Source organism: Nannospalax galili, unplaced genomic scaffold (assembly GCF_000622305.1).
Source record: "Nannospalax galili isolate Female #2095 unplaced genomic scaffold, S.galili_v1.0 scaffold2271, whole genome shotgun sequence".
In the NCBI taxonomy this organism is placed as follows: Eukaryota; Metazoa; Chordata; class Mammalia; order Rodentia; family Spalacidae; genus Nannospalax; species Nannospalax galili.
Window position 1 is genome coordinate 452,754 of NW_008329329.1, and position 16,715 is coordinate 469,468.

Sequence of the window (16,715 nt, forward strand, 5' to 3'; positions counted from 1 at the left end):
GGATGGTTATCTGTGGCAAAGGCTCCACACAGAAGTCTATTCCTGAGACATTTCCCATATTAGGTCCTTAAGCTACCCAGGTCTCTTGACAACACACAGCATTTTCTGTTTCACAGAAATACCGTCTCATGGTCAAGGACTCTGTCACTTCTCAGCTGTGGGAAAGCCAAAGCTCTTACAAGCCCAGGAGCAGACTCAGCCTCCAGGGGACAGAGAAGCACAGGGTAGTGACATGGACGGGCAGCCCTTTCACAGAGACAGGGGCAGCATGTACCCAGATGCCTTGCACAGGAGAAACGGCTGAAGTGAAATAAAAAAATAATAAATGAAGCCTTTGTGAAGAATGAAGAGGGCAGTCACTAAGTGTCCCCACCTGGCCACAGGGGAGGACTGCCCTGGTGAGGGGCCCAGGCCTGCTTCCAAAGCAAAGAGCCTGCTACTAGCTCTCCACAAGCTCCATGTGGTGTTTCCCTCTGGAGAAGGAACAGCTAGAATGGGCACAGAATTACAGAGGGCAGAGAGGTAGGACTCCAGGCCCGCCTCCTCAAACATCACTCTGAGCCCAGTCCTTGTGGGAGCCCCTCCAAGGAGCGCCTCCTCTGGCCTGCTCTGCCTCTCCCACACCAGGTATTTGCCAAGTAGCAGGACAGTGCCAAGCACACTGGCTCCATGTTGAGCCCGTGACTCTACACTCACCCATACAGAAGACGAAGACCAAGCTGGCCATTGTCACCGAGGAGCCACTGCTGACCATGCTGACGAGGAATTGGAAGAAAGGGTAGAGCAGTAGTGATGCCCAGAACAGCCAGTTGACCAGAGCCCAGGGCCGCCGTGGGGGAACCCAAGGAGTCTCCGGGAAGACACCTGTCCTGTAGTACTCCTCCTGAAAGGCATCCTGGGGGACAGAAAAGGGGACATCAGACACCATGCTGGGCTCAGTACATCCTGAGGCCTTGCTTCTGAGGAAGTTCAGAGATACATGGGTCTCTGGCAGATCCTTAAGGTAATTATGGGCAGCTTCTGGGTATTTTCAGTGCAACCTACCGGTTCCCTGCCTCCAAGGCCACAGACCTGAGAGGTAGTTGCCACTGCCCTTGCTTTGTGCAGGAGAGAGGAGCCTACGTTTGGTACCAACCAGCCTGAGTCATGCTTATCCTATATGAGGCTCTTGGACATCCCAGCAGGACTGTGATGGCTTCCAAAATAGGTGGATAGGATAGGCTGACAGGAGAGTGAATGACAGACCACATCAAAGCTGACCACTTGATGTCATCTCAAGCTCCCACACCCAACCAAGGAACACACTGTGTACTGTCACTCTGGCCTCTCCTCAGGCAGATTTCCATCAACTGCCCACAGCACCCCTCTACCATCCATCAACCTGTCTGTAGCCCTGGAGCTTGGGTGACAAAAGTCTGCAGGGTACTGGTCATGGTGGGTGACAACACAACATTGGGACTTCATCCATAAGATCAAGTGAGGGCATAATAATTAGATTCTCCCTGCCCTGTGTATGTCTTTGGAAGAGAGAAGCCTGTGAAAGTCAAGGCCACCCTCAGAGGAGGTGAGAACAAGCAGCAAGCCTTGGGGAACTGGACCAGGAAAGGCATGAGATACTCCAGCATGCCTGAACCCAGCCAAGGCTGGCTGACCCTCAAGAGCCGTGTTCTTACCTGGGCTGCACTTTAAGGTGAGATAGGCATCCAAGACCACATCTGTTACTAAAGTGAGTTTCCCCCACAGAGAAATATGACCGGGGGAATGGAAACAAAGAGGCCAAAGCTGCTGGGCCCTTGTGATAGCAATTATATTGGTAAACTGTCGTGTGCTATTTAAGCTTGTTGAATGTGCACTATGGGAACAGGAAGGCCCTTCCTTGTCTCAGACTCCAGCACGTTTATCTCAAGTGTCCTCCAAAACTATCCTGGAGCAGGCTGGCCCCCTAAGTTGAGGATGGAGAAAGGACAAGAAGCAGTTAAGGGTATCAAAAACATTGTACCCCTGAGAACAGCCAGACGGTAAAGCAGTCCCAGAGGGAACTACTGTTTGTCCCAAGATGTAAAAAAATGCCTGCAGTAGGGAAAAGCAGTAGGACGCTTGCCCCCAGAGCAAAGCTCGTTGAGAACTGTCCATCTTCCCCAGCCGATGTCTGCTGGGTCTGTAGGTGCCTGGTTCAGCGATGCTGCTTTTGTTTGCTCTCTCAGTCAGCCGGCTCCAGTCATTTCTGATAGGTGTGAGCCCGGACTTGATGATGTTTTGCTGTGTATCTTTTTCGTACTATTTGTGTTTTACTTTTGCTTGCTTCGTGCTTAATAAACTTACTCCTTTGCAGCTCACTGTCTGGATCATACAGAAGAGCCATTGCCTCCTGGTCCATTACACTCTTAAGACAGTTTCATTCTTTCTGGGAAGCCCCTTAACTACACATTTTGTGATGTTCATTCCCCACTTGCCATGTAGAGCATCAGTGCTGGGGTCACCAGTAACTGGCTCTATATGCCCACCCATCAAAAAGGCATGTTGCCCTCCTAGACCCACAGGTCTACTCACCTGTGGCATGAAAGAGACCACTGGGACTCCCACACCTACCTTCTCCTGGTAGAGCTTATGCAGCCAGGCTGAGCACTGGTCCTCATCTTCTGGGATGTCTTCCATGGGGATCCTCCTGCAACGGCAAAGATCGGCTAGCAGGGAGGGAGCCGCACTTCTGAGTGACAGTGAAGGCTGTGTGGGGTGTTTACCTACGCAGCCCAAACAGAGTGGAGGTAGAGAGGGCATGTCCATGGCTAGAAATCCCAAAATGTAGTTATGATCACGCAGAGCCAAGCAAGGGTCCAATTCATTGACGTCAGTATGCTACAAGATGCGTCTGTTTTCCACCTCACCGAAGAGCTCCTGAACCTAACACTTGCCTTCCCCAGAGACGATGACACTGCCTCATTTCACATAAGGCAGTCCAGTAGATACAGAATCCATGCATATAAAGCCACACGCTAGTAGTTTCTTCATGCTAGCAATTTCTTCAGGCCAGAAGAGGCTTCGCAGTGATGGCCAAGTATCTCACCCAGTGGCTCCTTTCGCCTTCACTGAGGAAGACCTGCAAAGGATGTGGATTCCCGGAGCTCAGGCCGTCCTGGCATGGAAGAAGGCAGGGTATCTGTGCCAAGTAGAAACCTCTGAGCTGCTCTGCACCTGAGTGGCTGATCAGGTTCCAGGGTGACTCTTGGGCTTGACCTTGAACAGGGAGAAGTCACTGCCAGGTTTCCCACTCCATATGATGCCCTCTTGTGATTTCACGAATGCTATCTATGTCTGCTTTGGTCCATGGGAAAATGTGTTTGTCATGATTTTCCATGGGACATTTCACACACTACTGTGCCCAGGAATGGTAAGGGTCAACCCACCACACTGCAGCTGTTCAGAGAGGACACTGGGATTTCATCTTATAACAGGTCTAATGAAGAGCTGAATACTTCCTTGTGAGGTTGTGTTCTCCACAGGTAAGTATTCACATCATTCAAACCCCTACAAGCGTCTCTGAAAACATTCTTCAACCTTTTGGGTCCCTACAATTTCCATGAAAATCGCCAGTTCTTTCTTTGCTCTTGGTGATTGATCTTCTGTGGTCTGCAAATCAGATCACTAAACGTGTCACAGGAAAATGGTTAGCAATGCTTTGCAAAGCACTTCTTCACTTGGATAGTGGGAGTTTAGATGATTTTACACTTTGTTAATAACATATTAGGCACTAATGCTCTTCATGGGTCTGGGGGTTTGGACGAGAAGTGTCTATATCCCTTTATAGACTCCAAGTATTTGAACATTTTCTCCACAGCAGCTGGTGCTGTTTGTGGAGGTTTAGGAGGTGCATGCCAGATGAGGATATGGCCTCATCCAAATTCTAGTTTCACTCTGCTTCCTGTGCCTGTTTGAAGATGTGAATCCTCGGTTTCTGCTTTTGCCTCTACCTCCATGGTGGATTCTTATCCCTTTGGAACTGTAAGCCCAATAAACTCTTCCTTCTGTAAGTTGCCTTGGTTGTGGTGCTTTATCACAACAGAAAGTAGCTAATGGTTTAACACTCTGTATTGCAGTGTGATGCATACTGAAGAATGCACCTGTCATCTTAAATGGGTTGTTACACATGAGAAGATGTATGCAGAATAGCACCCGGACTCTTCTTCAGTGGCCATCAGCACTCTTGCTGGCTTTGGTGGGTGGACTTGATCACAGGTGGCTATATATTCCAATTTCCAAACATGTTCCAGAGAATTGCAGTTACCAAGAAAACCACCCTCTGGAGGTTGAATAATCTTGCACCCTACCAGGGTCCAGCCACCTACTGAGTGGAGCTCCTACTGAGTATCAAAAGAACTCAAAGGAGAGAAAAAAACTCATTGGGAAGTCTCCTGCGGGATGGTGGTGATGGTCCCTTTGTCATCTGCCACACACTGAGCGGTACCGCAGTCTAGGATGGCACCATTAGAAAACATTGACAATGTTTCTTCTTACTTTTGTAGGAAACTCAGAGGCATTTCCAGTGAGTTCATGTAGGCCGTCAGTTCAGCAAAGCATTTAGACATCTCGAGTGACCTGGCAGAGTGATTTGCCACTGGGTTTTCACTGTGTAATTTGGCATATAAAGGGTCTTTACTCAGAAAGCTCTGTACCATTTATCTTCTCTCTTTGAGGGTATTTTAGAGGTTCTTGGTTGGCCTTCAAAGTAAATGGCCTACAGCATAGGAAACCAGTGCCCCCACCAACCCACTGAGATTGGATTTCAGCGCGTAAGTCACTGGCTTAATAAGCAAATCACCCTTGTGGCTTACTGTCTGAAGCATCTTTCCGTCGTGGTTCAGCTAATCTAGTGACTTTCTGGATATTATTAGTCAATACGCAAAAGGTCTTGCCTGGCTTCTCTAAGATCTCATGAAAGAGTTTTAATAAAAATCATGATTAGACTAGACTATAACCCAAAGGAAATATTGCAAAAGTCTTCTCCATTTGCATCTAGACCTTACAAGTGGTATATGCTGTTCTCTCTGCCCCTCCACAGAGCAGATCCATCTTCCCAGAAAAGGTGTTCACAAAAGAATTGTTACACTCAGACTCTAACTGACTGACAATAAAGTATGGGCTTCCCTTTGTCCAGCCTGAGCTCCTGGAGAAGAACAAGCTGGTAAACAGATCAGGAAATAAATAGCGGGGAGGGGAGGAGGCTTCCCAGATTATTAGTAATAGGATGTGCCTCTTGAGTTCATAATACAAACACAGACTGGAAAGAAGTTCAGTGTAAAACAGACTGTGGAGAAAAGATGCTAACCAGATGCTTCTGGAAGGAGGTCTCTAGGTGATTTGTGACTTATTAGAAACGAGCTCTTTTTTTCTAGAAAGGAAGCAGGGACAACTTACCTAACGTAGCAATCAGCATGATATTTCTTTCCGTTTAGGACTCCCAGCAATGTTGGGTTTTCATTGTTTCTGAAATTGAGTGTACAGTCATATACAGCTGGAACTATAAAAATAAGACAAACAAAGCAGTCTATAGCAGGTGAACCCAGCTCTGTTTGGTAGAGACACACACGGGAAGACATAAGCACATCATAACCTGTCTACAAATGACACAGCATGGCTCTGTATCTCTTCTCCGTGCTTTTCTAGATTGTTCAACTTTCTACATTGAATTTATATCATCTTTTGTAACCAGAAAACCAACTGTAAGCTAGTAATAGGAAACAGTAGCTACCACGGTCAGATGGATTTTAAAGCAATGCTGTACTGTCAGATCCAGATAGACAGTGACAGTAATAAGCTACAGATAGACAGTGACAGTAATAAGCTATTTTAATATGCAGAGCCTATCATGATTAACAGATGCCAGCGTTTGAAGAAATATGGGTGGAAGATGAATTAAACCAAAGCATATCATCTAAAGCTGTGCCTAAGGTACAGAAGCATAACTTTCTCCTTAATTTAATTATTTAATTTCATATGTATGAGTATTTTGCCTGTGTGTATGTAAGTGTACCACATGCATCCAGGGCCTGTAGAGGCCAGAAGATGGTGTTGGAGCCCCTGGAACGGGAGTTACAGTCAGTTGTGAGCTATCGTGTGGGCCCTGGGAACTGAACCTGGATCCTCTGTGAGAGCAGTCAGTGCTCTTAGCTACTGAGCCATCTCTCCAGCCCCTTATTTTATTTTTTAAATGGTATTTTATTTTTCAAATACCATTCTTTTAAAATATTTTTTAGAGATTTATTTAGTTTATGTGTTTTTTGCCTGCATGTATGTATGTGTATCATGTGTGCAGTGCCCATGGAGGCCAAAAGAGGGCATCAGAGTCCCCCAGGAACTGGAGTTACAGGCAGTTTTAAGCTGCCATGTGGGTGCTACAAACTGAATCAGAGTCCTCTGCAAGACCTGGGGCTGAGCCATCTCTCCAGCCTCTAAAGATTTTATCTTTTAATTATGTGTATGTGTGTGTCTCTGTGTGTGTATGTGCATGTGAGTGCTGGTGCCCACAGAGACCAGAAGAGAACGTGGGGTTCCCTGCAGCTGGAGTTACAGGTGGTTACAGCTGCCAACAGTGCTGGGAACTAAACTCCAGCCTTCTGCAACAGAACGAGTGCTCTTACCTGTGAGCCATCGCTCCAGTCCCTACATAACTTCAATGAGGATTTTTGTAGTCTCAAAGCAGCCACAAGCCCTGGACAAGACAGCCAAAACCTACAGGGGACAAGCTGCTGAAATAGTAATGGCTCTGCTCAACCGTACGTTATGCTGTCACGTATTGTACATTAGATCCAAGCTTGCTATGGAAGCTTTGGGATCTGGCCCAGGCTCAAGAAATACTTACTGGGTCAAAGGATGGATGGGAGATTGAATGCACCAAGGGAGTGATTAGAATGTAAAAACACATGGTAGAAATAGATGGCCTCTGACTAACGTGCATGGCAGGAGGGGATGGTAGAAAGAGAAAGAGATTGAGAGGGTGGCTAGCTGTGGGTCCCAGGGCCACTCCTTCCCAGAAGTGGGCAGTTTGTCTGAGTGGGTCACTCAACCCTCCAAGCCTAGGTGTTCTAGAAAGTGGGCTCATGATGGCAGCATCACACACTGGCTGAGGTGACAGATGTGAGCCATGACTGTAGGCCTAGCACACTGTGTTCACTGTGATGAGACTGACCCTTTACTGAGAGTTTTACAATTACTATGGGCAAAAGTAGAGGGCAATCAAAGGGCTGGTAAAAAGTGGTGTGCTTAGGGATATGAAGAGTCAAGATTCAAAAATGATGAAATCACCATCCATCTTCTTTTCTCTGCTGCCTGACCGTCACCCAGGCCTGTAGGTCCATTGTCTTTGCCATTGGGAGGGGTTCCAGGAGGGCCTGGAGGCAGTGCCCTCAATGGGCATCCACTCTCCCTGTCCTTGGTGGGCACTGTTGAGTGAGATGGGCACTAGGCCAGGAGACAGGTCACCTATCCATGACGGCCTTGCCACAGAGCTGAAGAGAAGGCGGCCACGGGAAGCCAGCGGACAGAGCAGGGTCACCTTTGCCCACCAATCCCTGCAGGGCAAAGTCCAGCCTGTCCTTGGTGCATGAAATGCAAGGAAGGCTCGTCCGGCACTGAGCAGCCTCATACTTGAAGCTGTGTTAAGGTTCACCCCACCTGGTGTTCACCCAAACCTTCTTCAGAGCCCGGGGACCAGGGAGTGGGGGCATGGGAGAATAAGAGAACTATTTTAAACTGAAGAGAAGATTGAAAGGAGATGGAGAAACTCATACAGGCTCAGGTGGTGTTTTTTAACTTCTATTTGACAGTGACCTGGGGCTCCAGATTCATAGGTCAGCTGCCACAGAGCACAGGCCAGGCCATCACCTTCAGGCAGTTGATGCCAACAGATGGGCAAGAAACATCTCAAAGACCCTGCAGCCCTGTGGTTAGACCAATCCTGTAGTCCTCCAGGGATCCAGGACTTTCTGCACAGTACAGTGCTGCCACTGACCAGCAGAGGGCAGTGTTCACTGGGATGCATCAACTTAAGGGACCCAGTCAGACCTGCACCTGCCCTTTGTCCTAGGTTCCACCAAGCCTCACAGACCCCTAGTTAGCCCTCATCCTTACCTACATCTCGCAAGCACTTCACAGTGATAGCAAAGCCCTTGGTGCGCGGTAGCAGGTGGTGTTTGAGGCTGGGAAGCCCCTTGGCTTGCGCCACCTGCATGCTGATCTGGTGCTTTTTCTCTGTGAACCGTGTGCCCTCACAGTGGATCAGGAACTAGAAAGCAAAGAATAATGATCACACAGGGTCCCAGTCACACATCCCTGAGGTCAACCACACTACAGTCACACAGATATCCATAGTCACACATAACCCTAGCTTTGTTATGGAATAATGATCACACAGGGTCCCAGTCACACATCCCTGAGGTCAACCAGACACTACAGTCACACAGATATCCATAGTCACACATAACCCTAGCTTTGTTATAAAGGGTCCTCAAAGTCACGCAAAGTCCCAAGGTCCCATATCACTCCAGGTCACACAGTTCTGTGTTCACCCAACATTCCTACAGTGACCCCAGGGTGTGGTGGCTTCATACAATCCCACAGGAGCCAGAACAGCCACTACTCCAGTACCTACGTACAAGATACTTCTCTGGGTAATCCCGAAGGTGCAGCAGGCTCTTGGCAACTGTCTGACGATCTTGCTCCCACTTGCGTGTGCAGAAGATCATTTCTACAAAGTACCACATCCAGCCAATGATTGGGACATAAGCCAGTTCTTTCTTGGCCAGGACTTTAGAGTTCTGAAACAGAGGAAAAGCATGTGCGTGAAGGACACTGGGAGTCACCTCTTATGGCCACTGAAGAGCTTACTGGATAAGGGTGACTGTTCACCCCAAAGACCAGAAAGCCAAAGCCGTTGGACCTGGAGCCTTCCCCATTGCATCGGCTCAAGGCCAGGGTCATGGCTCATGACTGGGGGTGGACTGCTTTGTGGACAGGAGTCTGTGAAAGTGCCAGCTACCAGCTGAGGGTACAGGGGCACGAGGATGCCGACGGCTACCACAGCCTTCTGAGACTACTGTCATCTTTCATGTTCATGAAGCCCATCTTGATGCTCTGTGTAGTGCTGTCTCATTGATCACCCACAAGCCTCAGCAAAGTCCGTGAGCTCAACAGGCAAGGCTGGCATGTTAGATTGGCGAGTGGAGCCCAGCACAGTCCAAAGGGCCCCACAGCTCACATGGGGGCTGGGGACATGGGAGATCAACTAAGATCAGGGGGGGCTCTCCACTCATCTCCCTTTGCTCATCTCTGAGGCAGGAAACTGCCCACGTACCTCAGGCTAGCGGGAGATCAACTAAGATCAGGGGGGGCTCTCCACTCATCTTCTCCCTTTGCTCATCTCTGAGGCAGGAAACTGCCCACGTACCTCAGGCTAGGGCTGCTGGGGTTTATCATAAGTAGATGTGCCCAGGCCACACCTATTGGTACCAGGCCAGAGGATACTAGGGTTCTAGTGGGAGAAGAGGTCAGGGAGACACAAAACATCTTTTATTTAGCTATTTTTAATAATAGCTATTAATTAATTAATTTGTTCTTCGTATGTGTGTGCTCACGTGTGTGTAATATGTATGTGCATGTATTCATAAGTGGGAATTAAGGTGTGTGTGCTGCGGTAGGCATGCGGAGGGAGGGCAGGTCAACTTCAGGAGTCAGTCTTTACCTCCCGTCTTGTTTTCGACAGAGTCTCTTTGCTGTTTTCTGTTGTATATGCCAGGCTAGCTGGCCCATGAGCTTCTGAGAATTCTGTCTGGATGTTCTACCTTCCTGTGGGAATGTTGGGATTACAGATGTTCACACTGTACCCCCAGCTTTGCATGGGTTGTAGGGATCAAACTCAGTTCCTCGTGCTTGCCCACCAAGCCTTCTCCCCAGCATGACCCCTCCTCATTGTACTGTTTGCCCTTCACTTTGGAACTGACCAAGATGCTCCCTGACTAGTGAGATGGATGCCCACTCTGGCGGTGTGGACAGGTGAAGCAGCTGAGCTGTTCTGGTGGCAGCTGTCTGGTCATGGTTCTAAGCATCAGATACCAGGGAGGAGAGCAGCTGCTTCTACAAGGCCCCTCTCCTCTGTCCCCTCTTCCCATGGCCGTCCCCTCTTCCCATAGTCTTCCACTTGGGGTCTTCATGACTGGAGATGCACTGGTAGTCTACTTTGAGCCAAGAGCATGACCGTGACCCTGATCTTGGGCCTAGGCAGTGGAGAAGGCTCAGGTCTTATGGCTTTGTGGCCTTTGGTGAGAACAGTCCCACATTTCTGCTCCACCTTGGGCCCTCAGGCAGGACGCGCCTACCGTCAACTTCTCTTTACAACACAGAAAGACTTTAAAGTCTCAGAAGAGAGAATCAACCAGCCAACTCCTGAGATGATCCTGTTCCCATGCCTGTCACTCAAGAAACCACACTGCCCTCAGGGTCAAAGCTCTCCCTGGGCACCTATCACTCTGTGTCCATGCTGAGCCTCAAGTCTCTGGAGTCCTCCTCACTCATGTCTGTGACAGGGAGGGGCCTAACCAATGGCCTCACCTTCCTTTGTTTCTAGCACCTCCCTACTTAAAGCTTGTATGATGAAAATAAACGAAACCAAGCAAAACGTCTCCACTGAGCTCATCTTTGACAGGTTAAGACTTTTTTAAAGTACGTATACCTGGGCTTCAAAATTAACAGGGTGCTGCTCAGGAGTTGATAGATGACTTGCAGTGCCACCCACAGACGTGGTACTGATTCTGAGGTTGCAGCTACTGGGCTGGGTGGGTGGCCGGTCTCACAAAACCCATCACAGCTGCACTTTTGAGTGTATGTAATTCCTGTTCATGGCTCTACCGATGAGACTCAAGTGGGTGTTAGCAGTCGGCCTTTGGCGGCCTGCTGCTGAAGAGAGAAGGCTGCCCTGGCGGGCGGTGGGATGTAGGAGAATAACCAGAGAATAACTCACTATTTCCCTCAGTGTGTTGTATCACCAAGAGCAGAAGCATTCATTGGCTACAGGTCAGTCAGCGAATGATACTGTGGACAAGTCAGCAAACTAGAGTCCAAGAACCAACTCTATCCTGCCTCCCACTCGTATAAATGAGGCTTACTTGGTACCTCTACTCTCCTGCATGTAGGCCACAGCTGCTATGAAGGAGCCAAAGAGTACTCAGAGAGATGATGTGGTCCACAGAGTTGAACACATCTACCCTCTGGCCAGCCCATTACAGATCGACTTGGTCAACCCTTGATTTATTAGCCACTAAATTCACTTTGTATGACTATTTCATGCCTGGGGAAATGCTTCCCATGTAATGCTAAATTCTCCTAAAGGCCTCAAGCCAAAACTGAGGTAATGATTAATGGGGGCGAGGGGGGGAGAAGCAAAGGAAAATACCAGCCTTTGTTGCAGGGAGGGAGTAGATTACAAGTGATTTTTATAGGGTGTATGTGTGTGTGTGAACATGTGTGTACATGCCCGCATAGAGGCCACATGGAGGCCTGAGGACAGCCTCAGATGTCAAATTTTCTACAGCAGAGTCTCCTGAGGTCTACATGCCTAGTCAGAGTGTAACCCAGGAGACGACGGAACAGGTGTGTCTGTAAGAGACCCTGTTGAGTGGCCCATCTTGCGTCCCACAGATTCCCTTCTGGTGGGTTCTCTTCTCTGGTTTTCTACAGTCCGACTCACAGGAAAGTGCTGTAGACAGTTTCCTACCAGAAAACTCCCAAGAGCGTCTCCAAACAAAATGAACCCTGTTCCACGATTAGTCACAGCCAAGGGGGAAATGTACAAACCAAACACGAAACAAAGGCGCAAAGAATTCATCTCTCTTAGGCTGGGAATAACCACACATTTATCAAAATCAGGCTCAATGCGTGGAGCCCTTCGGCTCCTAATAGCATTTTCCGCAACCCAGGCACTTCCCTCCCCGTCAGGCCCCAGACTTTTCCAGATCTGACAGGTGTGCAAAGTACAATGGAAAAAGGGGGGGTCTGGTGACCAAGAGGAGGGCTGAGACCAGAAAGTTATTTATCACCCCGACTCTTCTGAGGGGTCGTGGAAACTGGGACAAAACAGATAGGTAAAAGGAGGTCCCTGTCCCAGGTCCTTGCCCTTCATCCCCACTCCCAGTTTCTGTTCTGAAGGCTATCCCCTTCCTGGGATGGCCTTAGCCAAGAGTGGCTGGGAAGATAAGCAGAAGGCTTTACCCAGTGGGAGACAGGACTCCTTACAAGCAGGAAATAAAAGAAGGACTTGCCCTGGAAGGCAAGGGGCAGTGCGGACAGCTGCAGGACTGCTGTGGGAGTGTGCAGGATCCTGAGCAGGAACAGGTAGGTGAGTGCAAGGGGAGTTAGTGTGGGGAGCAGAGCAGTTCACAGCAGATGTGGGCTGGGGCTGTTTACAGAAGAAGGAGGCAGCTACGGCTGGTCTACAGCCTGGTTTCTGCCTGGTTTTCTCCTGGCCATACAGGCTAACCGGCTTGCCAGATGAGCCTAACTTAGGTCTGCACGTCAGGCCTGTCCTCAGGGAGGCTGCACATCCATGAGCGGCTCAGTCCTCTTCTCCACCCAAGTCACTAGGCCACTTCAAGTGGGTACCATTTGCTTGACAGCTCCCTTTGCAGTCCAACACCAGGTCCCTGTATCTTGCTCAGCAAGTAAATGGTCAGGACAGAAAATGGCTCATTTCCCGGCTCCTGCTGTCACAACGGGGTCTGCCAAGTCTGTAGACATGGTGCTGCTTAATCTTGGCTCAGATCACTACCATTTGTACAGCATCAAAACGATGGAGATTTTGGCTGCACAGGCATCTAGGGCAAAGCTCCTGGATGGGTCCCAGGAAGCAAAACACTGATTCTCTCGTTCCTCCAGGAATTTACTGCACTTTTCATAAAGATCAGGAACTAACCAAAGTCCAGGCTACAAAGAACTACTGCATACCCACTTTGTGACAGGCATTTAAGCTTGGGTGTCTGACTTACTCCATTAAACCCTTGTAAATACTGCACCATGAAAGTAATTAACCGAGGGTCAGGAAGATCAGAAAACCTTCCCAACTCACACAGCTGGTGAGTGTGGGAGCCTGGGTCAAGTTCATATCTCTGGGACACTGAGCCCATTTCTTCATCCACATGAGCCCTCTCTCCCATATACCTTTGCCAGACAACAATTCTGGAACAAGTAGAGAAAAAACTAATCTCAACTCTGAGCATAGAAGACATGGGGGCTTCTCTTAAAGGCTTTCTTTTTTTAAGTTGTATTCAGTGTACCCAGGACGGCCATGAATGCAGCCCAGTCCAACACAAAATCCTAAGCTTACTTAAAGTATTACTTTTGTTTTGCTCTTATTGAGACAGGGCCTCCCTGTAGCCTTGGCTGGCATGGAGGTCACTATGGAGACCAGGCTGGGCTTGAACTCTTGTTTTGTTTTGTACTTGACTGCATGGTTCTAGAACATGAACTCTGTATGTGACAATTTCATGCCATGATATCAAAATGTCAGACATGACCTGTTAGATATTCAAAGGTAAAACCAGAAAGGCCATGATCGACAGGGAGGTTACAGTGACAGAAGTTTACAGATCACATCCATGCAGCTTTGCACATGAATCTGCATTGATGTCATTCCTACAGAGAAATTTGGTCAGAAAAGTTACCCCTTTACTACTGAACTTCCAGAAATGTATCCCACTCAGAGCTGATGGCCAGAATTGTCTTAGCACAGTGAAGTCAGAACTGGCCATGATTTGGTTTCACTCCGGCTTCTACTCTGGTGTGGCTTTCTGGGGTTACGGACATGTGTGTCTTGGAGAGCACCCTTCATGTCATCCCTCTTCATGTCATCCCTCTTCATGGTTCAAACAGCAGCATTGACATCCAGACCCCAGGTCATTCCAGGTGACTTGAGACTTAGAGCTGGTGGCCAGTGGAATGAGGTTCTGTGGTGTTGATTTATGCACTTGGCCCTGCCCTAGTGGGGAAGCTTCCTATCACAACCCAGGCCACCACGGCTCCCAGCACAACTCACCCAGTGGGTTTACTATTTATAATCTCCCTTTTCAGGCACTAGCCCTTGTGACTTCCCACTTAGACCTCTTGTCTCTTCCTAGGATCACGCTGATCTTCCAGGCTTCCCTTCAATGTCATCCCAATGTAAGCCCCATGCTTCTAAGCACCTAAACACTAGGCCAGTTAAAATAGTGAAGTTATTCCCCATATGTAGCGAAAAACAGCTCTCCCCTGCCAACTTCCACCCTCTGATACCCCACCCTTACCACAGTGTGGCCACACCTCTTTCCTAGAATGCCCCCCACACACAAAGGGTTAATAGACACAGCCCAGTGGGGCCTACAAGGTACTAGAGAAAACAGATTGGGCATCACCCCAGCCACATCCCAATGCTCCAAGCAGAAACATGCTATGCTCTGTGACTCGCAAAATCTCCTGCTTTGCAAGGAGAGCAGGCACACCCGTCGTTGTTCATACACTACAGTGCAAGGATGGTGTCTTCCAGCCCATAACACTCAGCACAATGTCTCCTACAAAAGCTCACAATAATGATTTCTCAGAGACAGAGTTTCACATGTATCAATTGTTACTAGCATCATCAAGAATCCATGCTGACAGCTAGGGAGATAGCTCGGTGGTAGAACATTTGCCTGGCAGGCTTGAGGCTCTAGATTTAGTCCCCAATCCTGGGGGTAAAAATCAAGGATCCAGGCCTGTGGTGCACACCTGGCAGGCTAAGCCAGGAGGACTGGTGGCTTGAGGCCCGCCTGGGCCACACAGTGTACCTCTGAGTCTCTTCAGAAATAACAATTCTTTTATTTTGCCTGTTCTCTGTACAGAGATATAATACAATTCTAGCCGGGCGTTAGAGTTCATGCCTTTAGTCCCAGCACTCAGGAGGCAGAGGCAGGTGGATCTCTGTGAGTTCAAGGCCAGCCTGGTTAGTCTACATAGTGAGTTCCAGGCCAGCTGGGACTACAGGGAGACGCTGTCTCAAAAAAGACCAAACAAACAAACAAACAAACAAACAACCCAACAAGATATAATGCAATTCTAATCTATCCTCAGGTCATGCTGTGTTATATCCCCTGAGTAATAGTTAAGCTCTCAGACATGATATTGTGATGGTGTGGTGAACGGCCTCAGAGATAGCCCCATGACCTAGCCTGGTTTCCCTGGGTGTAGACTAGGCTTCTAGTTCACATCTAACAAACGGAATCTGATGGAAGCGTCCATCACACAGTGCAGTGGCTTCTGCCCTGGGTGCTTGCTCTCATTCTGTGGCACCGCACGCCCTGGAAAGTAGCTGCCACGTCCAAGGGAAACTAGCAGGCCCATGTGGCAGAGATCGAGGCATGACACTAAGCTTGTGGCTGAGCTTGGAGGCTGGCCAGCACATGCTGGGTTTTCCCGAGATCACCACCCTGGTGATCACTGGACTGTAGCATTGTGAGGGCCCCCTGCTGGACACCCAGGTGAGCTGTGCCTGCATTACCGGCAGTACAAGCAGAGGCAGTAGTCCAAGGGCTTGCACTTTTTTTTTTTTTAAACAATTTTGCATTTTTTATTTTAAATTTGCAAAAGTGGATAAACACAAGAAATTCTAACCATGTTAATTTGATTACAGTTTTTCTTTTCATAGAATGCTGTATTTAAATCTCATTTTTAAAGATTTTATTTGTATTTTATATGAATGTGTGTTTTGCACATATATATTATGTAAAGACGTGCAAGAAATTGTGTGGGAGCTGGTAAGGATGCACATCGGAATGGAGGCCCAAAGAAGATTAAAGGAAATTATATGAAATCTGCAAAAAATTCAAGTGCCTGCACTTTAAGATGCTTACTTTGGGGCTGACCCTCTGCCGTTGATGAGTGCCACATAGTTTCATGAAGGATCTGAAGAAAAATCTCCCGGATGGCCTCAGAGCTAGCCAGGAAGCCATAGCCTGGGTACCAGATGAACACTGATATCGGTCACAGGTACTGTGTGTGGAGTAGAAGGCCTGGGACTACCCAGAGACTTCACAACCTTGACCATGGCACATACGTGCTTCACTGAGGCAAACAGAAAAGCAAACAGAGCCTGAAATCTCAGGTTCACTGGGCCCCGTTGTGACACACTCCTAGCTACCCCTGGTCACACTCAGCCCCAGAGGGAAAACATCGGGAGACTCCAAGCATGGCCTCTGGTGCCCTGACCTTACCCAACCTGGATGGACCAGCCATAGGGGAACTGAGCCTTCAGGACAGGATGCTGGACTGACCTTGGCCACACTGATGGGGGCTTGGTGTTTTCACAAGGCCAAGGCCTCTTTTTAAAGAGAATTCTATTACTCTTCTTCCAAAGCCAATATCATAAACCCTTGTTCAAGAATTTCTGCAAATTTCATTTATTTTAAAATCATTTTCCTCTTGTACTGTTTCAGGTCAGGATTTAAAACAAAGCCTGGTCAGGAACGCGCCCTCCCTTCTCCGTCTCCTGCTCACTCTCCTCTAGAAAAGCAATCTCCTCAGACTCCAGAAGGCTCTCAATATCACGATATTAAAAGAGAGAGGCAGAGAGATGAATATGGTATTTTTCTTAATGGTCACTGAAGATACAAGATTCTGCTGATCAATTACTTTAACTGTTGCTGTTTCCTGTCCTTTCTCAGGCA

At 48.4% G+C, this 16,715-nt stretch overlaps 1 protein-coding gene across 2 annotated transcripts in view; it reads right to left on the reverse strand.

Annotated features, from left to right (window-relative positions):
* Positions 1–16,715, reverse strand: part of Agpat4 (1-acylglycerol-3-phosphate O-acyltransferase 4) — a 126,792-nt gene that overhangs the window by 2,268 nt on the left and 107,809 nt on the right. For both annotated transcript variants that reach the window (XM_029565240.1, XM_008836720.3), the window contains 5 exons: positions 8,649–8,810; positions 8,125–8,278; positions 5,413–5,515; positions 2,590–2,665; positions 697–895 (listed from right to left, as the gene is read on the reverse strand). In XM_029565240.1, the coding sequence (XP_029421100.1) occupies positions 697–895; positions 2,590–2,665; positions 5,413–5,515; positions 8,125–8,278; positions 8,649–8,810 (694 nt within the window). The remainder of the gene's footprint in view (positions 1–696; positions 896–2,589; positions 2,666–5,412; positions 5,516–8,124; positions 8,279–8,648; positions 8,811–16,715) is intronic.